Source organism: Ceratotherium simum, chromosome 24, assembly GCF_057802395.1.
Source record: "Ceratotherium simum simum isolate JZ-2026a chromosome 24, ASM5780239v1, whole genome shotgun sequence".
In the NCBI taxonomy this organism is placed as follows: Eukaryota; Metazoa; Chordata; class Mammalia; order Perissodactyla; family Rhinocerotidae; genus Ceratotherium; species Ceratotherium simum.
Genome location: NC_141923.1, coordinates 3,862,820 through 3,886,983, shown reverse-complemented (window position 1 = coordinate 3,886,983; position 24,164 = coordinate 3,862,820). Strand labels below are relative to the sequence as shown.

The 24,164-nt window shown below is 37.9% G+C and overlaps 1 protein-coding gene across 5 annotated transcripts in view; it reads left to right on the top strand.

The window, feature by feature from the left end:
- The window catches only part of TRAF3 (TNF receptor associated factor 3), a 121,239-nt gene that overhangs the window by 48,990 nt on the left and 48,085 nt on the right, over positions 1 to 24,164 (top strand). For 2 of the 5 annotated variants that reach the window (XM_087447903.1, XM_087447902.1), the window contains 2 exons: positions 14,211 to 14,335; positions 15,714 to 15,814. The exons of 1 other annotated variant lie outside the window; for it this stretch is intronic. In XM_087447903.1, coding sequence (XP_087304029.1) covers positions 15,778 to 15,814 — 37 coding nt within the window. In that variant the 5' untranslated portion in view covers positions 14,211 to 14,335; positions 15,714 to 15,777. The remainder of the gene's footprint in view (positions 1 to 14,210; positions 14,336 to 15,713; positions 15,815 to 24,164) is intronic. 2 more of the 5 variants (XM_087447905.1, XM_087447904.1) reach the window with 1 other exon arrangement.

Here is a 24,164-nt window from a genome sequence, read left to right as displayed (position 1 = left end):
GTACTTTCTAAGTGCTGAGGATACAAATCTGAAGGACACACATTTCTGTCTTCAGAAAGGTAACAGTCAGGTGGGAGAGAGAAAAGGAAGCAAGGCCAGTACAGGCTTGTAAGTGTTATGATGGGCGTCCTTATAGTATAGACTAGGGTTTGAGGAGGGTCACTTTAATCTGGAAAGCAAAGGTTTGCAGAAAGATGCTTAGAGGAGTTTAATTCCACAGAAAGCAAGTGCCTGCTGAGCATGCCTGGCACCTTATTAGGTGCTGGGGGGAGCTAACAGAGATAAATTCAGCATGATCCCTACGCTAAAGTTTAGTGAAAAACTTTGAGTTTAGTGTAAATAGTAAATGTCAAGACATTTGAATGAAGTCTTGAGGATGAAGTGTTTGACAGAACAGTGGAGGGAGTGGGAGAGAAGGAGTAAAAAAACACAGGAGGAGAAAGGGGACAAGTGGAGCTTAGTTTGCAAGCCCACCCTTATGATGAGGGTGACAGGGTCTTGGCAGGGGAGGGCCTGCTGAGCCAAGCTGGGTGGGGTAGACTCACACCCAAGGCCAGGTTAGAAGGACAGATAGGGGAGGGACGGGTGTGGGGTGCTTCATGAATTTGAAGGAGTCTGATTGTTAAATTAATTTGAGTTTCCTGCGTTCCAGACTACAGGCATACCTTGTTTTATTGTGCTTCACAGCTTTTGCGTTTTCTCCACCAGCAAAATGATTATGACTTGCTGAAGGCTCAGATAATGGTTAGCATTTTTTAGCAATAAAGTATTTTTGATTAAGGTACGTACATTGTTTTTTTAGAGATAGTGCTATTGCACACTTAATGGACTACAGTATAGTGTAAACATAACTTATAGGTACTGGGAAACCAAAAAATTCATGTGACTCGCTTTATTGCTATATTTGCTTTATTGTGGTGGTCTGGAACTGAACACACAGTATCTCTGAGGTATGCCTGTATTTCTTTATAAAAATTATGACTTTTAATTTCATAGTCTTTGTTTCTTTACTAAACTTAATAGCATAAAATTTTTAATTAAGAACAAAAGCTTTTTTTGATCATTACATTTGAAAACATTTTTGTGCACCTGTGCCTTGGAAAATGGAATACACAATGTAGAGAATATGTAGAGATTGGCTTATATGTAGAAGCCCTTTTATTCTCACATAGATGAGATGGTCCTTTTGCTTGCCTGATGCTTTCCTGCCACATTTATTAGACAGGAATGGGAGTTGGGAATACTTAGGAAATGAGCTGGCTAATTTCAGAACGATGGTAATCCTGCAAAATCAGGAAAGGAAGTTTATTGGTTGATTTTCTTTTAATTGAACTAATGTGTTTGGAGACTGGGCATCTACTTTCACCAGTCAGTAAATTGACTTGGTAGCAATTGCTGCAGATGGGTGGTTTTGGTATACCTCGTAATGTAAATGTGTCGCCTGGATATTATGTAATTACAGTCCTCTTTTTCAGTCACAATATTTCTCTGTGCATATATTTATTTAGTAATTTTAAGAAAGTTTTTATATTCTCATAGTACTTTCCTGTCTACAAAGCGGGTATGTGTGGGAACATGTACATATAAGACTGTTAGTTGCAAATAGTGTTTCACATTGAAGCATTTTCTGTTTCTAAGATATCTCTGAGAAACAAAACATTTAGTTTGCCAGTTCTGATAAACTCTTGTAGTTATAACGTGTTAGTGTGATTCTGCTTAGTAAGAAAGTTATTCCTGGAGTCTTCTCTTTCCGCCATGATAGAATAACAGGGATCAGATTTACACTCCATCAGGACTAGGGTAGGGTGAGTACAGCACTTGCTTCTGGTGCAAAATTTAAGGGGGCATCAGAAAGCTCAGTAATTGAGATTACTAAGTCGAGTAACTGAGTAATTGAGAGTAACATTTTAATGCAATACTTTAAAAAAAGGTCAAATTTGGTGCAAAAAAATCCGTGATGAAAAAAATCAAATTTTAACTAAAGACAGGATCCGTATTCATGATTTTTCCTTTTGCCTCAGCTCCAATATGACTTGGCTCACCACTGTTACTGATATTATCTTTATTTTAAATTTGAATATTTTGTTTCTCATGGGTTTTTTGCATTAATTTTGATTTTATCTCTATTACTGAGTTTTTTGGCACTTCATTAAAATTTGTACCTGAGGCAAGTGCCTCACTCACCTCACCCTAGTCTCAAACCTGACTCCCATCTTAAACAACTTGAAAACCAGACAGAATATATGAAACAACAGTTTTCAAACATTGGTCAGTGGGCGGATTAGGACTGTGTTCCCTGAAATAAGGGAAACAAATGAAATGAGGCCTATGATTATTCCAGCTTATTCTCTAGATCAGGGGTCTACAAACTTTTTCTGTAAAGGGCCAAATAGTAAGTATCTTAGGCTTTGCAGACCAGATGGTCTATATCACAGCTATTCAACTCTGCTGTTGTCTGTGGCTGCTTTCATACTAAGTGTGTAAATCAGTGGGTGTGGATGTGCTCCAATAAAACTTTATTTATAAAAGTAGGTAGCAGGTTGGATTTGGCTTTCAGGCCACAGTTTGCCAATCCTGGCCTAGAGTCCATTTCCACATAATAGGACAGGGAGAGAGAAGCCAAACAGAGCCCGCCAGCCTTACTGAAGTGACAAAACAGAGATGAGAGTTTGGGGAGGACAAAGACAGCTAGAATTTGAGGGGCAAAGTATAGGAGAGGAGGGATCTACTTAGAAAACTCCAGAGATCTGCAGAAGGACCTGCTTAAGACTTTGGCTGAGCACTGATCTGCACATACATGAGAGGAAACACCTCACAGTCAGGCAAAGAACCACTAGAAAGGAGTAGACTGAACAGTTTGTGGACATCACCCAGGGCTAAGATAGTTTGTGTTTCCAACATCCAGGGTATCAGTTAGCTCCTTTTAAGGCTTGTTTTTTAATCTTTGTTAGGGTAGTTCAGAGCCGCTTTTTCATTTAGGGCATCAGGTAGATTCCTCAGAAGAGTATCTAACGTTAGTAGTGGGGCTAAATTAGCTCTAGACTAAAAGACTGCTGCAGACCTGCCCTAACTGATTCCAAGTAACTTAACTACATTCCCAGAACAAAGCCTCAACGATATTAAAAGGATACAGTAAAATCCAGCACCCAACAATGTAAAAAAATTTCAGTGCCCAGTGTCTAATAAAAATTACCAGGTATGCAAAGAAGCAAGAAAATATGATATTAACCAGGAGAGAAATCAATCAATAGAAACAGACAAAAATAACAGATGATGGAATTATCAGACAAGGACATTAAAATAACTATTATAAATAAGTTGCACATTTTCAAGAATGTAGAGGAAAATGAGCATATGGAGTGAAATGAAAGATATAAAAAAGACTGAAATAGAACTTCTAGAGATGAAAAATACGATATCTGAAATGAAAAATGCAGTATAGAGATTAACAGCAAATTGGTACTACAGAAGAAAAGATCAGTGAAGTTCAAGACATAACAATAGAAACTATCCAAAATACAGCGCAAAGAATGTAGAAGACTGAACAAAATAAAGAGCATTAGTGACCTGTGAGACAAAGTCAACTGTTCTAAGATATGTGTGACTGGGGTTCCAGAAGAAGAGGAGGGCATGGAAACAGTATTTTAAGAAATAATGACTGAAAAATGTCCAAATTTGATGAAAACTACAAACTGCAAAGCTCCAAAACTCCAAATAGAGTAAACAAAGAAAACCATACCAAGATACCACATAATCCAATTGCTGAAAAACCAGTGATAAAGAGAAAAAAAAAATCTTAAAAAGCAGCGAGAAGAAAAGAAGACACATTACAGCGGAACAAAGATACAAATGACAGCAGACTTCTGGTCAGAACTTGTGCCAGCCAGAAGACAACAGAGTGACATTTTTAGAGTGCCGGAAGGAAAAAAACCTGTTAGTTTAGACTTCTGTACACAGTGAATATCTTTCAAAAATGAAAGTGAAATCAGAATTTCTAGACAGAGAAAAGCTGACAGAATTTATTGCCAGCAGAATTGCACGAGACGAAATTTTAAAGGAAGTTCAGGTAGAAGGAAAATGATCCCAGATAGAAATTTTTACACAAAGGAATGAAAAGAATTGGAAATGATCAATAGATGGGTAAATATTCTCAGTTTTAATCTTTTTTAAAAAATTGACTGTTTAAAGCAAAAATAACAATGTATTGTGGGACTTATAATACTCATAGAGGTAACTAAATGACAACAATATCACAAAGGATGGGAGAGGAGAAATGGAAGTATAGTATTACTATACTTGAAGTGTTTGAAGGTAAACTGGTAAGTTGAAGATGTATATTACGTCCAGAAAAATCTCTCATCAGTGGGAAAAAAACATTAATTGCCATTATGAGGGATGTAAAAGAGGATATCACTACAGATCCTACAGACATTGAAAGGCTAATAAGGAATGTTGTGAATAATTTTATGCCAATAAATTTGACAACTTAAATAAAATGAACAAATTCCTTGAAAACCACAAACCACCAAAGCTCACTCAAGAAGAAATAGGTAGGGGCCGGCCCCATGGCGTAGTGGTTAAGTTCGGGGTGCTCCACTTTTGGTGGCCCAGGGTTTGTGGGTTTGGATCTTGAGCACGGACCTATACCACTTGTCAGCCATGCTGTGGTGGCTACCTACATACAAAATAGAGGACGATTGGCACAGGTGTTAGCTCAGGGTGAATATTTCTCAAGCGAAAAAAGAGGAAGATTGGCAACAGATGTTAGCTCAGGGCGAATCTTCCTCACCAAAAAATAAATTAAAAAATAGAAGAAATATACAACTGCATAACTACATTTATTAAAGAATTTGTGGTTAAAATTCTTACCTCAAAGAGAACTCCAGACCCAAATGGCTTCACTGGTAAATTGTATTAAACACTTGAGGAAGAAAGAATACTAATCTGACAAAAACTTTTTCAGAAAATAGAAGAGGAGGGAATACTTCCTACCTCATTCGATGAAGCCAACACTATCCTGAAAGCAAAATCAGACAAAGACATTATAATAAAGGAAAACCGCCAAGCAGTATTTGTCATATACACAAAATTCCTCCATAAGTTTTAGCAAATAGGATCCACATTAGCGACATGTAAAAAGGATGCTACGTAATGATCAAGTGAGGTTTACCTCGGGAGTGAAAGGTTGGTTTAACATTGCAAAGTCAATCACTGTAATCCACCATAGTAATAAACCAAAAAAGAAAAATGAGAATGAAGCACAGAGATGGAAATATGGAAAACACAAAGGGAAGGAAGAGACATAGAGGAAATAGTGAAGTCTGACACACATATAATTAGGTTCTGAGAAGGAGAGGAGAGAGGGGATGATGCAGAAGCAATATTTGAAAAGATCATGGCTGAAAAATTTCCAGAAACTATGAAAGAAGCCAAACCACAGATTCAAGGTGTTCAACAAATGACTAGCTGGATAAGTAAAAGGAAATCCACACCCAAACACATTAGTGAAATACATGATTACCTACAAAGGAAGCACAATCAACTTCTTAACACCAGCAATGAAAGCCAAAAAGACTTGGAGTAATAGCTTCAATACACTAAAATAAAGAATGCTATATCTAACAAAAATTAATGAATATTGTATAAAATATTTATGACAAAAATATATGCATACATGTGCAGACACAACAGCATGCTGTAGGTTGGAAATATGTTAAATGGAGTTAGTATTTTAGGGTCCTTGCTGTCCAAGAGAGAAGGGTAAAGATATTAACTAACATTGGACTTTGATAAGAACCTGCACATTATAATTTCTAAAGTAATCACTAAAAGAATAGAAATAGAAGGTGTAACTTACAGATTACTGGGGAGCAGGGACTAGAATGATAAATAATCCAAAAGAAAACAAATAGAAAGCCCCTTGTAAAATAGTAGAATTAAATCTAAATATGAGTAATTTGCTTCCAATGTAAGTAGATTAAATGTTCCAATTAAAAGCCAAAGATATCAAATAAGATTTTTTAAAAAATCCGCTATTTACTGTTTACAACAGAACCATCTAAAACATAAAAATTAAGAAATGTTGAAAAAAATAAACTATACAGACACTAACCAAAAGCAAGATTGTATAGTGTCAGGCAAAATATGCTTTAAGGCAAAAAGCAGTCCTAGAGATAATGAGTGTCGTTTGATGTAATACAGTAGGTAACTCTAGTTCCTATAACAAACCATTCAGTAGCTTATTTTAAACAAGTTCATTTCTTACATAAAGTCTGATACAGATAGTCTTAGGTGGCAGATTGCTTTCCACGTGGTCGTTTAGGGATTCAAATTTCTTCTACCTTTTGACTTTGCCATCTCCTAGGACTTGGAATACTCTGCAGGATCCTTTTTGCATTTGGGGAAGAGGGAGTATGGAGAATCATGCAAGTGTTCGTGGGCCAGGCCTGAGGTGTTGTATATTGCTTATGCTTACCTTCCATTAGGCAGAGCCCAGGTAATATAACCAAACTTACCTGCAGGGGAGGCTGGAAGTATAATCTAGCTGTGTGCCCAGGAGGTAGAAAAAATGAGTTTGGTCAACATAGAGTCTCTGCCACAGTTTGTCATGATAAAAGGGTCAATTCAAAAGGAAATCATCCAAATTCTAAATTTATTTATTTATTTTTTTTTTTAAATTTTTTGTTTATTGCAGTAACATTGGTTTATAACATTGTAAAAATTTCAGGTGTACATCATTGTACTTCTATTTCTGCATGGACCACATCATGTTCACCACCAAAATACTAATTACAACCCATCACCACACACATGCACCGAATTATCCCTTTCACCCTCCTCCCTCCCCCCCTCCCCTCTGGCAACCACCAATCCAATCTCTGTCCCTATGTATCCGTCCATTGTTGTCACTATCTACTACTTAATGAAGGAAATCATACGGTATTTGACCTTCTCCCTCTGACTTATTTCACTTTGCATTATACCCTCAATGTCCATCCATGTTGTCACAAATGGCTGGATTTAAATGCGTTTCTTATGGCTGAGTAGTATTCCATTGTGTATATATACCACAGCTTCTTTATCCATTTGTCCCTTGATGGGCACTTAGGTTGCTTCCAAGTCTTGGCTATCGTGAATAAGGCTGCAATGAACACAGGGGTGCATGTACCTTTGCAAATTGGTGTTTTCAAGTTCTTTGGATAAATACCCAACAGTGGAATAGCTGGATCATATGGTAGTTCTATCGTTGATTTTTTGAGGAATCTCCATACTGTTTTCCATAGTGGCTGCACCAGTTTGCACTCCCACCAGCAGTGTATGAGAGTTCCCTTCTCTCCACATCCTCTCCAACACATGTTGTTTCCTGTCTTGTTAATTATAGCCATTCTGACGGGCGTGAGGTGATATCTCATTGTAGTTTTGATTTGCATTTCCCTGATAATTAGTGATTTTGAACATCTTTTCATGTGTCTGTTGGCCATCTGTATATCTTCTTTGGAGAAATGTCTGTTCAGGTCTTTTGCCCACTTTTTAATTGGGTTGGTAGTTTTTTTGTTGTTGAGATGCATGAATTCTTTATATATTTTGGAGATTAAGCCCTTATCAGATGTATGGTTTGCAAATATCTTCTCCCAATTGTTAGGTTGTCTTTTTGTTTTGTTGATGGTTTCCTTTGCTGTGCAGAAGCTTTTTAGTTTGATGTAGTCCCATTTGTTTATTTTTTCTATTGTTTCTCTTGCCCGGTCAGATGTGGTGTTTGAAAAGATGTTGCTAAGACCGATGTCGAAGAGTGTACTGCCTATGTTTTCTTCTAGAACTTTCACAGTTTCAGGTCTTACATTCAAGTCTTTAATCCATTTGGAGTTAATTTTTGTGTATGGTGTAAGGTAAGGATCTACTTTCATTTTTTTGCATATGGCTATCCAGTTTTCCCAACACCATTTGTTGAAGAGACTTTCTTTTCCCCATTGTATGTTCTTGGCTCCTTTGTCAAAGATTAGCTGTCCATAGATGTGTGGGTTTATTTCTGGGCTTTCGATTCTATTCCACTGATCTGTGTGTCTGTTTTTGTGCTAGTACCATGCTGTTTTGGTTACTATAGCTTTGTAGTATATTTTGAAGTCAGGAAGTGTGATACCTCCAGCTTTGTTCTTTTTTCTCAGGATTCCTTTAGCTATTCGGGGTCTTTTGTTTTTCCATATAAATTTTAGAATTCTTTGTTCTATTTCTGTGAAAAATGTTGTTGGAACTTTGATAGGGATTGCATTGAATCTATAGATGGCTTTAGGAAGTATGGACATCTTAACTATGTTAATTCTTCCAATCCAAGAGCATGGAATATCTTTCCATTTCTTTGTGTCTTCTTCAATTTCTTTCAGCAATGTTTTATAGTTTTTGGTGTACAGATCTTTCACCTCTTTGGTTAAGTTTATTCCTAGGTATTTAATTCTTTTTGTTGCAATTGTAAATGGGATGGTATTCTTAATTTCTCTTTCTGCTACTTCGTTGTTAGTGTACAGAAATGCAACTGATTTTTGTATGTTGATTTTGTATCCTGCAACTTTACCATATTCGTTTATTACTTCTAAAAGTTTTCTGGTGGATTCTTTAGGGTTTTCTATATATAAAATCATGTCATCTGCAAATAGTGACAGTTTCACTTCTTCCTTTCCAATTTGGATCCCTTTTATTTCTTTCTCTTGCCTGATTGCTCTGGCTAGGACTTCCAATACTATGTTAAATAGGAGTGGTGACAGTGGGCATCCTTGTCTGGTTCCTGTTCTTAGAGGGATAGCTTTCAGTTTTTCACCATTGAGGATAATATTAGCTGTGGGTTTCTCATATATGGTCTTTATTATGTTGAGGTACTTTCCTTCTATACCCATTTTATTCAGAGTTTTTATCATAAATGGATGCTGGATCTTCTCAAATGCTTTCTCTGCATCTATTGAGATGATCATGTGATTTTTGTTCTTCATTTTATTAATGTGGTGTATCACGTTGATTGATTTGCGAATGTTAAACCATCCCTGCATACCTGGAATAAATCCCACTTGATCATGGTGTATAATCTTTTTAACGTATTGTTGTATGCGATTTGCTAGTATTTTGTTGAGGATTTTCGCATCGATGTTCATCAGTGATATTGGCCTGTAATTTTCTTTTTTTGTGTTGTCCTTGTCTGGTTTTGGTATCAGGGTAATGTCAGCTTCAGAGAATGAGTTAGGAGCTTCCCCCCCTCCTCAATTTTTTGGAAGAGTTTGAGAAGGATAGGTATTAAGTCTTCTTTGAATGTTTGGTAGAATTCACCACGGAAGCCGTCTGGTCCTGGACTTTTATTTTTGGGGAGGTTTTTGATTACTGTTTCGATCTCCTTACTGGTGATTGGTCTATTCAAATTCTCTACTTCTTCTTGATCCAGTTTTGGAAGGTTATATGATTCTAAGAATTTATCCATTTCTTCCAGATTGTCGAATTGGTTGGCATATAGTTTTTCATAGTATTCTCTTATAATCTTTTGTATTTCTGAGGTGTCTGTTGTAACCGCTCCTCTTTCATTTCTGATTTTACTTATTTCTGCCTTCTCTTTTTTTCTTGGTGAGTCTAGCTAAAGGTTTGTCTATTTTGTTGATCTTTTCAAAGAACCAGCTCTTGGTTTTATTAATTTTTTCTATTGTTTTTTTGGTCTCCATTTCATTTATTTCTGCTCTGATTTTTATTATTTCCCTTCTTCTACTGATTTTGGGCTTTGTTTGTTCTTCTTTTTCCAGTTCCTTTAGGTGCATTGTTAGATTGTTTATTTGAGATTTTTCTTGTTTGTTGAGATAGGCCTGTATTGCTATAAACTTCCCTCTTAGAACCGCTTTTGCTGTATCCCATAAATTCTGGCATGTCGTATTTTCATTTTCATTTGTCTCCAGGTATTTTTGATTTCTTCTTTGATTTCTTCGTTAACCCAGTCGTTGTTCAGTAGCATTTTGTTTAATCTCCATGTATTTGTGGCTTTTCTGATTTTCTTCCTATAGTTGATTTCTAGTTTCATACCGTTGTGGTCAGAAAAGATGCTTGGTATTATTTCAATCTTCTTAAATTTATGGAGACTTGTTTTGTGGCCTAATATGTGATCAATCCTGGAGAATGTTCCATGTGCGTTTGAAAAGAACGTGTATTCTTCGGTTTTTGGATGGAATGCTCTGTATATATCTACTAGGTCCATCTGTTCTAGTGTGTCGTTTAAGGCCAATGTTTCCTTATTGATCTTCTGTTTGGATGATCTATCCGTTGGTGTAAGTGGAGTGTTAAAGTCCCCTACTATTATTGTGTTACTGTCTATTTCTGTTTTTATGTCTGTTAATAATTGCTTTATATATTTAGGTGCACCTACATTGGGTGCGTAGAAATGAGTTTGGTCAACGTAGAGTCTCTGCCACAGTTTGTCATGATAAAAGGGTCAATTCAAAAGGAAATCATCCAAATTCTAAATTTAGATAAGCCTAATAATATGACTTCAGAATAAAGTAGAGATTGACGTAAATACAAAGAAAACTAGACAAATTTACAGCTATAGTGGAGATTTCAATATGTCTCAGTAATCAATAGAATAAGCAGACCAAAAAAAAAAAGTTGTAAGCACAGATGTTTTAAACAGACCTTGGTCTGATGTACATATAAATAACATTCCATCCCAAAACTGCAACATGTACTTCATTTTCAAGCACACATAGGACATTTATAAAAATCGACCAATACTGGGCCATAGTACAAGTCTCAATGCATTTTAAAACATTGTTATAATAATACAGATTATAATCTCTGACCTCAGTGGAATTGAGCTATAAATCAGTAACAAAAAGATAATTAAAAATCCCTAAAAACTTAAAAATAAATAAATATTTTTGAAGTCTCATGGGTCTAAGAAGATGATATAATGGAAGTTAGAAGATATTTTTAGCTGGGTGATAATGAGAATACTATATATCAAAACTTGTAGAATGTAGCCACAGCTGTACATGGAGGGAGATTTATAGCCTTAGGAAAGTAGAAAAGCAGAAAATTAGTAGGCTAAACATCATTCTAATAAAAAATTAGAAGAAGAACAAAAAAAAAAGTCCAAAGAAAGAAAATAAGAGCAGAATTAATCAGATGGAAAATTTACAGGAGAAAAGATCGGCAAAGCCAAAAATTGGTTCTTTGAGTAGTCTAGTAAAATTACAAATTTATGGTGAGACTGATTGGGGGTGTGGGGGAGGCACAACCAATGAAATGAAAGGAAAAAAGACAAACCACTATGAATTCAGTAGACTATAAAAATATCGTAAAACATTATTAGAAATAGCATCGTGTCAGTACACTTTAAAATTTAGATGAAATAAACAAATTTCTTGAAAAATGTAACTTACTAAAAGTAACTGCAAAAGAAATAGAAAATCTTAACTAGTCCTGTAGCCATTAGAAGAATCGAATCAATAATTAAAACTTTTCAGGCACAGATGGCTTTCTTGTTAAATTCCACCAGACTTTCAAGGAAGAATTAATTCCAGTCTTACCCAAATACTTGCTCAGAATAAAACAGGGAACACTTCCTATTCATTTTATGAGGTTGTCATAACTTTGTTAGTAAAACCCAACAGGGATAATATAATCAGTGAACTGGTTATAGCAGGCAATGGCAAATAAGTGACAGCTGTTGATTTTTAGTTCTCTTGCCAAAGAAACATTCCGAGTTAACTTGCCATTTGGCAAGAACTGTAGTCCAAGTTTGGGTGATAAACTGTTTTGATTTACAAAAAGTGAATGAAAACATATTGAGGCTGTGTGTATGTATATGTATTGTTGTGTATTGCCTTAGTTGACCTCTACAGTTTCTTGAGTAGATTAAACCCATGTTTTTGAATATGTGATTGTATCAGTGAGGGCTCTTTCTGATGTTATTGGACCTTAGCTGTTATAAGTAAAAAGGGGATTTATTGGGGCCGGCCCGGTGGCGCAAGCGGTTAGGTGCGCGCGCTCCGCTGTGGCGGCCCAGGGTTCGCTGGTTCGGATCCCGGGCGCGCATCGACGCACTGCTTGGCAAGCCATGCTGTGGCGGCGTCCCATATAAAGTGGAGGAAGATGGGCACAGATGTTAGCCCAGGGCCGTCTTCCTCAGCAAAAAAAAAAAAAAAAAAAAAGAGGATTGGCAGATGTTAGCACAGGGCTGACCTCACAAAAAAAAAAAAAAAAAAGGGGGATTTATTGATCACCTAATTGAAAAGTCTAAGATAGGGCTGGCTGCAGTTAGGTCAGTTTCTTCCCCAGCATCCTCCATGTTTGCTCTATTCTCACACAGGCTCTTCACTCCTAGTTGCCAGATCTATGTGCTCATGTTTAAGTTCTTTGGGAAGGAATGAGAATCTCTTTAAGTCCCAGAGGAGGAAGAAAAGAATTCATTAATTTTGACTTGAGTGTGTGTTTACAGAGATGAACCAACTCTGGCCAGGGAATAGGATGCTTTTATTGGCCAGGCCCAAGTGACACACGTCCCCCTGTGCCTGGGGGTTGGAGTCAGTGTCTCTGGAAGCTGGTGAACTGAGAGTGGGGAGTTACACCTGGCGAGAAATCAGAGTTCAGTAACCACTGGAAAAGTGAAGAATGCTTGGTTGCAAAATTAAATCTCTATTGCAGCGATTGTCAGATGTAAAATTTCGTGACTTCTTTATTCAAAATAATTATAAAATTCTACATAATAAAGAATTTTTAGGATACCACTACATAGCCATTCAGTTAGCAAGAATTAAAACGTCTGACAAGTCTTGTTGAAAAAATTGAGCAGTAGAAGCTCTCTCATACCCTCCTGGTGGGAGTATAAGTTGTTACAACTGTTTTGGGAAATAGTTTGGCTTTATATAGCAAAATTGAATACACTTACCCAGTAACCTAGCAATCATACTTCTAGGTGTATACACCAGAGAAATACATGCCTCTGGATAGCTGTTTCAGAAGGATCTTAGTAGTGTTTGTATTTGCTCCAAAGTGGAAACTACCCAGGAGATAGGGGAATGGATAAGCAAATTATGGCATATTTACACAATGGAGTATTACACAGCAGTGAAAACAAACAACAGATACAACAACAACGTGGCAAAAAGAAGCAAGACAAAAGAATACATACAATATGATTTTGTTTATATACAATTCAGAAGCTGACAAAAATAAACTATATCAGTTAGGGCTGCATATCTAGGTGATAAATCTAAAGAAAAGCAAGGAAGTGGTCACCATAATGGTTAGGGTAGTTGTCACTTACAGGGGAGGAGAGGGTGTGGGATCAGAGGGAGGCGTCCAGCCCTTTGGGGTTCCAGCAGTGCCTCAGTCCTTGGCCTGGGTGGTAGTTGGACTAATGCTTGTGTAATAACCTTGTGAAACTACATATGTTTCCTGTGCTTTTCTATGTGTACGTAATACCCCATGGTAAAAGGGATTTTTTTTAACTTTTTTTGTGTGTGTGTGAGGAAGATTAGCCCTGAGCTAACATCTGTTGCCAATCCTCCTCTTTTTGCTAAGGAAGATTGGCCCTGGGCTAACATCCATGCCCATCTTCCTCCACTTTACATGTGGGATGCCTGGAACAGCATGCCTTAAGAAGTGGTGCATAAATCTGCACCCAGGATCTGAACCCGCAAACCCTGGGCCGCTGAAGGAGAGTTTGCAAACTTAACCGCTATGCTACCGGGCCCGTCCCAAGAGCGATTTTAAAGTAAAAATACTTTGAAGATATCCAGACTTGGTAATTTGTGTCCATTCAAAAATTGTAGAAAATCCAAAGCACTTATTTATATAGAGTGGTTAAAAATGTTTTATCTTAAACTTCTTACTTGATCATTTTAAGAAATTTACATTTTTGAAATTCTTTTTTTTCTTTTTTTTTTTGTGAGGAAGGTTAGCCCCAAGCTAACATCTGTTGCCAATCCTCCTCTTTTTGCTGAGGAAGCTGGCCCTGGACTAACATCTGTGCCCATCTTCCCCCACTTTATATGGGATGCCGCCACAGCATGACTTGACAAGCAGTGTGTCGCTGTGCACCCGGGATCCGAACCCCGGGCCACTGCAGCGGAGTGCGTGCACCGTGCACTTAACCACTGTGCCACCGGGCCGGCCCCTGAAATTCTATTTTTAAAAGCTTTGAAAATTTTCCAGATGTGAGTTAACCAAGTGTTATTCTTCCTTCCTAGGTAAGGGACTCCACTACATTATTTGAAGAAGGATAAGGTTGACACTGCTTTGCTTCTTTCTTTGTTGAAGTCTCTTCCTCCCTGATCAAGCTTAGATATATCTTCTTACAGCATATGACACACAGGTATGTTACTAGAAAATTTTAATTTGTGGAGATTTCTTTCTTCAGTTGTTACTTGTTCACTTTGTATAAAAATAAAGTAAAAAAAAATCCTGCACTTACTCATTTTTGACTTTAGCAATTTCATTCTGTAACATGTATTTTGATATCTTCTGCATACATGGCATTGTATTTTGGTGTGTGTCTGACCTTATTTTTATTTTTCATTTTCTTTAAACCAGCATTAAACTTTGAGAATAATAGACATTACACCTGATGGCCCAGTAATAATTAATGAGTTTGAAAACCAAGGATAGTGGCATGCATCTCTGCCTCATAGGCCTACCTTCTGAAAGCTCTGAGGCCCATGCTTCCCTAGAAGGATGCCCATTGCAGTAAAGATGCCAGTGGCTGCGGGTGGAGGGCTGCCTCGGCTGAGTATTGCATCTTTTGATACGTGAACTGTTTGCTCCTTGCTGTCTTTCTCTAGGAGTTTGAAAGGAAACAAAATGCCCTGTGTTTTAATCTGTAATTTGTGATTGAGTGGTATTTTATACTTGAAATTAAGACCTCTTTAATATGTTAGAATATTAAAATGAATATAAAATGGTTTTGAAATGTTTGCATCCAGAGTGAGATTTAATACATAGCTATTTTTGATAAATTCATAAGTTTCAAGAAAACTGCTATTTAAAATTTATTCATAATCACAGTACCATTCAATTTTCCCCAATAGTCTCAATTTTCTTTGTTTGAAGCAGGGTCTAAACAATTGGAGTTAGCTGATAGGTCTCTTAAGTCTCTTTTAATCAATTGATTGCTCCTCCCTATCCTTTTTTTCCTTGCATTTTCTTTGTTGGAAAATCCAGGCTGATTGTTCTGTAGTCAGAGGTTTCTCTGTTTTGACTTTTGCCATTTCCATTGAACATGTTCTTCTGTCCCTTGTATTTCCTGTGAAATGGTAGGTAGATCTAGAGGTTTGATCTTATTCGACTCAGCCTTTGAGCGCAGGCACTCCAGAGGAGGTGGTGTGCACCCTCACCAGGAGGCACACGTCTGCGCGGGGCCTTAGGGCCTGTGGTGCTCAGTGCCTGGACTCATGATCATTAGAGACTGCAGAACGATGATGATATCAATTTATCATTTACTCTTCCTTGATTAACTGAAATACTTCTATAGAGAGAAACTTCCTCTCATTAACTATTTGGTTACCCTAAGGTACGGTTCAAATAGGAAAAGCAGGATAAATGCCTGATTCTTCCTCTCTCTCGGTTCTCCAGATAATGAGATGGTTCCATAGCCACTCCAAAAGTGATCAGTGATTGTTTTAAGTATCATTATAAACTCATGAGTTTAAGCATATGTGATACATTTTAATCCATTGCAGTTATTATTCTTATAGATGCTAAAATTGTGCCATTTTTGGCCAATGAAGCCTCTTTGAGTTGACTCCTTCGCCCTGTGACATGACCCGTAGTCTTCCTTTCCTTGCTCTCTGGTATGGTAAGATGCTTCAGATTCATTTTGTACTTTTTCACCCCAGACTTGGAATTGGCTGTTTCTCTAAGCAGTTCTGGTTCCCTTTTGTAGGAAATGATACTTGGAGACCACGTTCTGGGCACTAGAGGTACTCGTTACTACAGGGCTGGTTATTGTTTCTAGGCCTGTTTGGTGGACAGCCAGGAAAATACTTTTTAAGTGAAAATACATCATGGGTTCACATTGATGTTTTTATTTCAAATTTAGAATTATGTGGTTTTTACTTCTTTGATTGTATATGATATCTTTTTTCTTATGCTGAAAATCTTGTTTCCTAACAGTATTAGCATCATTGCTTATTTGTTTTAATCTATAAAATATTTGTGATAGTTTTAGAATAACAATACCAATATATTACCAACAATATGATTACTGAAACCAGGTTAAGATTTTCTGCAGTTCTTTTTGTGCTGAGATATATCCCTAGGGATGTTCTGCCAAATTATTATGTTTTAAAATCATTCGAACCAGTTCCTCTGTATGCCATCAGCTTGTTACATGGTTAGATTCATTTATTTTATTTTTGTTTTAAGGAATAGCTTATTGTTAAATTTTGTTATAAGTTTATAAAAGATTTGAGTGGTTCCAAGTCAAAATAAAATATTTTCAGAAATCTAGCTTCCATTCCTGATCTTTCCATCCTCTTTCTTCCCTCCTCCATAGGTAACTTCTTTTTTGGTTTTTAGTTTATCTTTTTATTTTATTTATTTATTTATTTATTTTCCCCCCAAAGCCCCAGTAGATAGCTGTATGTCATAGCTGCACATCCTTCCAGTTGCTGCATGTGGGACGCGGCCCCAGCATGGCCGGAGAAGCGGTCCGTCGGTGCGCGCCCGGGATCCGAACCTGGGCCGCCAGCAGCAGAGCGCACGCACTTAACCGCTAAGCCACGGGGCCAGCCCTATCTTTTTATTTTTTAATTTAGTTTAATTTTTTTTGCTGAGGAAGATTAGCCCTGAGCTAACATCTGTTGCCAATCCTCCTCTTTTTGCTGAGGAGGATTGGCCCTGGGCTAACATCTGTGCCCATCTTCCTCTGCTTTATATGTGGGATGCCACCACAGCATGGCCTGATGAGTGGTGCATATGTTCGCGCCTGGGATCCGAACCTGTGAACCCCCGGGCCGCCAAAGCAGAGCACGTGAACTTAACCACTACGTCACTGGGTCGGCCCCATTTATTATTATAAGCATGTGTGTGCATATATGTATACACAGTCCTCTTTCTTAGAAAATGGTAGCATACAATACAAGCTTTTCTCCATCTTGTTTTTTTTTAAAATTTAACAACATATCATAGGGCTCACACCATAGCAGTATATGGATCCTCCTCATTCTTTTTTTTTTTTTTTTTTTTACAGCTGCATAGTATTCCATCATGTTGGATGTATTGTAGAAAAAAACTAATTTTTAAAAATATGTTGGCTTTAATCAGTATATGTTTCTCCTGCATATAAATGTCATCAATTTTACTCTTTATTCAGTTGCAGATTTCTCAGTAATTTTGGGACCTTGCAAGCACATTGCTTGTCTGGGCCTGCTTTTCCTTATGTGTAAAATGAGAGGCTTGAACTAGAAGCTCAAGATTTGTTATTTTAGCTGGATGAGACTGCAGATGAGTAAACTGAATTTGAGAGCATCTCACTAGCAGCAGAATGTGCACCCTGTAACCAAGGAGGTGGTGGTGATAGGGAGTTAGAATGGAGGTGGTGAAATCAGCAGGTCTTGATTAATGGTTAGAGGTTGGAATCAGAGAGGTGAGGACAATTCTGCCTTGGGCAGCTGGCTAGGTGGTGGTGACGCTCCCTGAGATGGGAGCAGGTGGTTTTGTGTAGAAATGTGTAGAATAGGTAGAAATGTGTCGAATAGGAGTGGGAAGCACGGAAGATGACAAATTCCATCTTGGCTGCGTTGAATACAAGGCACCTGTGTAATGTGATAAACTAAGCGAGCTTATCTGGGAGCTCAGAAAGTGTGGTGCTCAGAGCCAGAGGCTTGTTGGTGCATATCTGGTGGGTGAGGCCTTGGGAGAGGATGCGATTGCCCAGCACGAGTGTGTGGAGGAGAACAGAGGAGGATCTAGATCAGCACCCGAACAGCTCCTGCCTTTAAACCACAGATAGAAAGGGGAGAGTCTGCGAAAGAGATTGGGAAGGAGCACGGAGATGAGAACCACTGTTTTTTGAAATCTCATGCTTTATTCTAAAAGTTGATTTCAGTATCGTAATCTACTCCTTAATATGGCCATGTTTTATGCTTTTCACTCATATTTTCAAGTAAAGTTGATGCTCTAGGAAAATGAACCTTATCACATACCTGCCACCTCTGCCCCCTTTCCACAGCCCAGGAGCCTCCAGCCCAGGTATGGCCTCAGGGCAGCATCCACCTGGAAAGGTGCTGCCTGCTCGTGTTGAACGGACTGAGCCCTCAGCTTTTCTCCCTCCTTCCTGTCCAGATGGCAGGACTCTGGCCCTGGGCCAGGAGAGGTACACAGCGTCTTTGCACATAGTCGAGGTTGAATGAATGCTTTTAAAAATCCTAAGTCAGGAACAAAGGAATATTGGCGATGCTGGGCCTCGAATAGCTATTGTTTCCCCAAAGGATTTGAGACTAAGTTTTATACTATGGTTTAATGAGGTTGTTTTCCAACTATATGACTGCATCAGTCTGTCTCTCTTTCTCTCTCCTAAGTGGGGCTTTTAATATGTGGTTGTGATCTGCCTATTTGTTTGAATAAGAATCTAGTTTCCTTTTGTCTTTACTTTCCAGAGTGTTAGCCACAGGCCTTCTCCTTCAGCAGAGCATTTGGCATTAGGTATCGTGAGAAGAGTCAGTGTGCTGAAATGTTTGCATAAATGTGGATTGACAGAAATTTTTTTTATCAGCAGGGCACACCTGTCTGTTTCTGGTTTTCTCACTTCTGTGTTTATTGGCATCACTTGGAGATACTTTTAATTTCCCTGCTGGGCTTGATGTGGAGCCCGTTTTCTACATCTATGTTGTGTTTAGTACTTTCTTGCTGGCAGGAGCCATTTTCTTTGTTTATCTGATGCTTCCCTTTTTTGGTTTTCCCCGGGCTTTCCAATTCTTGGAACACTCTTTTGTCAGCAGATGTACTTTTGTTTCCAGTTTCTAATCTCCAAGTAAAATGTAGCTCAACCTAAATCACAGAAGTAGGGAATATAAAATAAATCATAGAGTAATGGAGGCATAGAGGAAAGTGAAAGAAATCCAGTCCAACTCTTTGCTGTGAGAGAGGGGTTTCCTGAGTAGTTGACAAGAAATTTAAATTTTAGGAAATGATTTTCTCAGAGATCTTTTCATTTGGGTAAAAATATGGCCTCAAAATATAATAAATTCATGCTTAAACATGTAGCAAACAGTAAATAATGTAATAATAGGGTAATAATTCTACTCAAAGGAAACTGCGGAATCAGAGGTCTAGAACTAAAGACACTGGGGATGGTGGCAGGCCCTGGTCCTTGGCGCAGGCCCAGGACACCAGCTCAAAGGCTGCTGCTTCCTGGTGGCTTCTGGTTTTGGCTCCTCTTCCACTCCTCAGAGTGCACTGACTTGGGTGCCATGTTTAGTCACATACTTACCCTTCATTGTACTTTCCTTTGCACTCTTTGCTTAGTGTATCTGTTGTTACTACTCAACAGAACATTTTTCTTTATGTGTGTGGAAGCAAACATCCTCTTCCCAAACTTGATGCTAAAATGAGAATGGGAAGGTGAGATATTGGCAGTGGCCCCAGGTTCCCATCACTCGCATGGCCCAGTGTGCTAACCAGGGGCAGGTGTGTCCAATCTCTGGGTGTTATAACTGCTGCTTCCCCAAATAAGGCTGTTGAAACAGTTTGCAAGTCCCTAAAAGTTGCCTCCTCTACCATCTCTTTAATGCGTTTGACTAAGTTTGCATAATTTTTCTTCATCAACACAATAATTATTACAAATATTACAGAATTTCATTAACCTATAATTGTCACATCTAAACTTTAAGATAGAATTTAACTATTTTTATCCCCACATATAAGCAAATGAAATAAAGATATTTATGTTTAAATCAAGAAATCCAGTCAAAGGTTTCTACAATCCTCCGTTTTGCAAGGTTCCAAAGATGCGACTTTGCTTATTTCTTGCTGCTTCTGGCGATTGTCCTACGTGTGGTGCACACATGGTATTCTTGGCCCATCTACAGCTTGGCATGAGTGACCAGATAGAGTTGCAGATTAGAAATTACCATCACAGATATTTTAGAAAAATTTAGCATTTTAATTTTATGTATTTGTTTTAGAGAATTATCGTAGGAACCAAGAAACTTCCTCTTTGCAGTAGTTTTTAGTTTGGGGCCTTTGAACATGGTATTAGCTTTTGTAACTGTACTTACAGTAGATATTGTTGTTCCAGCCTGGGATCAAGAAATGGCGACTCCAGTGGATGCCTGGTGACTTTCTGCACTAGCACTCAGTATGGTTCATGTCTGATGTTGACAGTTGTCTTTTGACCACTTATTTCTCTGCATTTAATTTAAAACATTATTCCTGCAAGCTTAGTTTTTCATTGCCTACTAATATCTTTACTCCTCTCCACTTTTAATTTTTCTATTAAAATACATATAATGATAGGAAAGTCTTTGGATCTAAATATGGACAGATTGTATTCCAATGTGATAGCCATTTTTTAATGTTGTTATTGCTGTTTTTATTTTTCTGCTGGGTTGGTGAGGAGTGGTTATCAGGCTGTATGTGATGAAGAGAGATTGGTGTCTAAGCTCGTTAGACTTTTTATTTTTCATTAAAAACTTTTTTAATTAAGAAAAAAATTCATCATTTAAACCATTTGAAGTGTACATTTCAGAGGTATATTCACAATGTTATACAACTGTCACCACTCTCTAATTCCAGAACATTTTCATCATTTCAAAAAGAAACTGCATATCCACTAAGAAGTCACTCCCTATTATTGTCCTCTTGCCCCAGCCCCTGGCAACCACTAGGTTACTTTCTGTCTCTGTGGAACTGCCTATTCTGGACATTTCATGTAAATGGAATCATACAGTATGTGGCCTTTTGTTTCTGACTTCTGTCACTTAGCATAATGTTTTCAAGGTTCATTCATGTTGTAGCATGTGTTAGTACTTCATTCCTTTTTATGGCTAAATAATAGTACATTGCCTAGGGGCCAGCCTGGTGGCTTAGCAGTTAAGTGCGCACACTCCGCTACTGGTGGCCCGGGTTCGGATCCTGGGCGTGCACTGACGCACCGCTTCTCCGGCCATGCTGAGGCCATGTCCCACATACAGCAACTAGAAGGATGTGCAACTGTGACATACAGCTATCTACTGGGGCTTTGGGGAAAAAAAGGAGAAGGGTTGGCAATAGATGTTATCCCAGGGCCAGTCTTCCTCAGCAAAAGAGGAGGATTGGCATGGATGTTGGCTCAGGGCTGATCTTCCTCACAAAAAAAAAAAAAAAAATAGTACATTGCGTAGATATACCACATTTTATTTATCCAGTCGTCTCTTGATAGACATTTGGGCTGTTAATACTTTTTGTCTATTATGAATATTGCTGCTTTGAACATGCATGTACAAGTCTGTGTATAAACATATGTTTTTAATTCTGTTGGGTATATATTGAAGTAGAATTCCTGGGTCACATGGTAAATCTGTGTTTAACTTTTTGAGGAACTGCTGAATTGTTTGCCACAGTGACAGCACCATTTTACATTCCCACCAGCAATGTATAAGGGTTCCAGTTTCTTCATATCCTCACCAACACTTGTAATTTTCCATTTTTGTTATTATAGCCATCCTAGTGGCTGCAAAGTAGTATCTCATGATGGTCAGTTTTTTTGAACATTAATTTTTAAAAAATTGACACAAAATTCATACAACATAAAATTAACCATTGTAAAGTGAATAATTCAGTGGCATTTAGTACATTCACGTTGTATAACCACAACCTCTATATGATTTCAAGTCATTTTCATTACCCCAAAAGGAAACCCCATACCCCTTAAGCAGGTAGTCCTCATTATCCTTCCCCTTAACCCCTGGCAACCATCAGTCTGCTTTCTCTCTCTGTGGGTTTACCTATTCTATATATTTCATATAAAGCTAATCATACAGTATGTGACGTTTAGTTTCTGACATCTTTCACTTACCATAATGTGTTCTGCATTTACCCATATTATAGCCTGTGTTATTACTTCATTTCTTTTTATGGCTGAATAATATTCAGTTGTATGGATATACTACATTTTGTCTGTTAATGGACATTTTGGTTGTTTCTGCCTTTTGGATGTTGTGAATAGTGCTGCTGTGAGCGTGTGTGTACTAGTGTTTGTTTAAGTACCTGTTTTCAGTTCATTTGGGTATATACCTAGGAGTGGAATTGCTGGGTCATATAGTAATTCTATGTTTAACTATTTGAGGAACTGCCAAACTGTTTTCCACAGCAGTTGAACCATTTTATGTTTCCACCAGCAACATATAAGGGTTCCAATTTCTCCACATTCTCACCAATACTTGTTATTTTACCTTTTTTTTTTTTTTTTTAATTATAGCCATCCTGGTGGGTATGAAGTTGTTTTGATTTGTATTTCCCTAATGACTAATGATACTGAACATCTTTTCATGTGCTTGTTGGCTATTTCTATATCATCCTTGGAGAAATGTTTATTCAGATCCTTAGCCCTTTTTTGTTTGTTTCTTTGTTTTTGGCGAGAAACATCAGCCCTCAGCTGACATCCGATGCTAGTCCTCCTCTTTTTTTTTTTTGCTGAGGAAGATTGGCCCTGGGCTAACATCCGAGCCTATCTTCCTCTACTTTATATGGGACGCCGCCACAGCATGGCTTGACAAGTGGTGCGTCGGTGCGCACCTGGGATCCGAACTTGCGAACCCTGGGCGCACTTAACCGCTGTGCCACCGGGCCGGCCCCCTTAGCCCATTTTTTAATTGAGTCATTTGTCTTTTTATTGTTGAGTTGTAAGAGTTCTTTATATATTCTGGATACTAGACCCTTACCAGATATGTGATTTGCAGATATTTTCTCCCATTTTTTGTTGTCTTTTCACATTCTTGAGAATATTGTTTTATGTACAGGAGTTTTTGAATTTGGTAAAGTCCAAGTTATCTGTTTTTTCTTTTGCTGCTTGTGCTTTTGGTATCATATCTAAGAAACCTTTGCGAAATTCAAAGTCGTGAAGATTTACCCCTATGTTTTCTTCTAAGAGTTTTATGGTGTTAGCTCTTATATTTTAGTTGTTGCTCCATTTTGAGCTAGTTTGTGTATGTGGAGTGAGGTAGAAGTCCAAGTTTATTATTCTGCCTTTGGTTATTCAGTTGTCCCAGAGACTGTTTTTTTCCCCCACTAGATGGTCTTGGCATCCTTGTCAGAAATCATTCTGCCGTAGGTGTATGGGTTTATTTCTGGACTCTCAATTCTATCCCATTGGTCTATGTGTCTGTCCTTATGCCAATATTACACTGTTTTGATTACTGTAGTTTTGTAGTAAGTTTTGAAGTAGTAAGTTTTGAAAAGTATGAATCTTGCAACTTTTTCTTTTTCAATATTGTTTTGGCTCTTTGGAGTCCCTTGCAATTTCATATGAATTTGAGGATCAGATTTTTCATTTCTATAAAAGAAAGGCCATTGGAATTTTGATAAGGATTGCATTGAATCTGTAGATCACTTTGGGTAGTGTATTAGTCAGGGTTCTCCAGAAAAACAGAACCAGTAAGATAGATGTGTGTATAGAAAGAGATATTTATTATAAGGAATTGGCTTTCACACAGTTATGGAGGTGGGCAATTCCCAAGATCTGCAGGGTGAGTTGGCAAGCTGGAGAACAGGAGAGTCAATGCTTAGTTCCAAGCTGAGTCTGAAGGCCTGAAACCAAGAGAGCCAGTAGTGTAGTTCCTGTCCAAAGGTAGGCAGACTCAAGATCCAGGAAGAGCTGATATTTCATTCAAGTCCAAAGGCAGGAAAAAAGCTGATGTCTCAGTTTGAATACAGTCAGGCAGAAAGAATCCCCCTAACTTGGGTGAGGGTCAGTCTTTTGTTCTGTTCAGGCCTTTGACTGATTGAATGAGGCCTGCCCTCATTGGGGAGGGCAGTGTGCTTTACTCAGTCTACCAATTTAAATGTTAGTCTCATCCAACACCTTCACAAACACCTAGAATAATGTTAGACCAAATATGTAGGCACCTCATGGCTCAGTCAAGTTGACACATAAAATTAACCATCACAAGTAGTATTGCCATTGTAACAATATTAAGTCTTTTAATCCATGTATGTAGATATGTTTT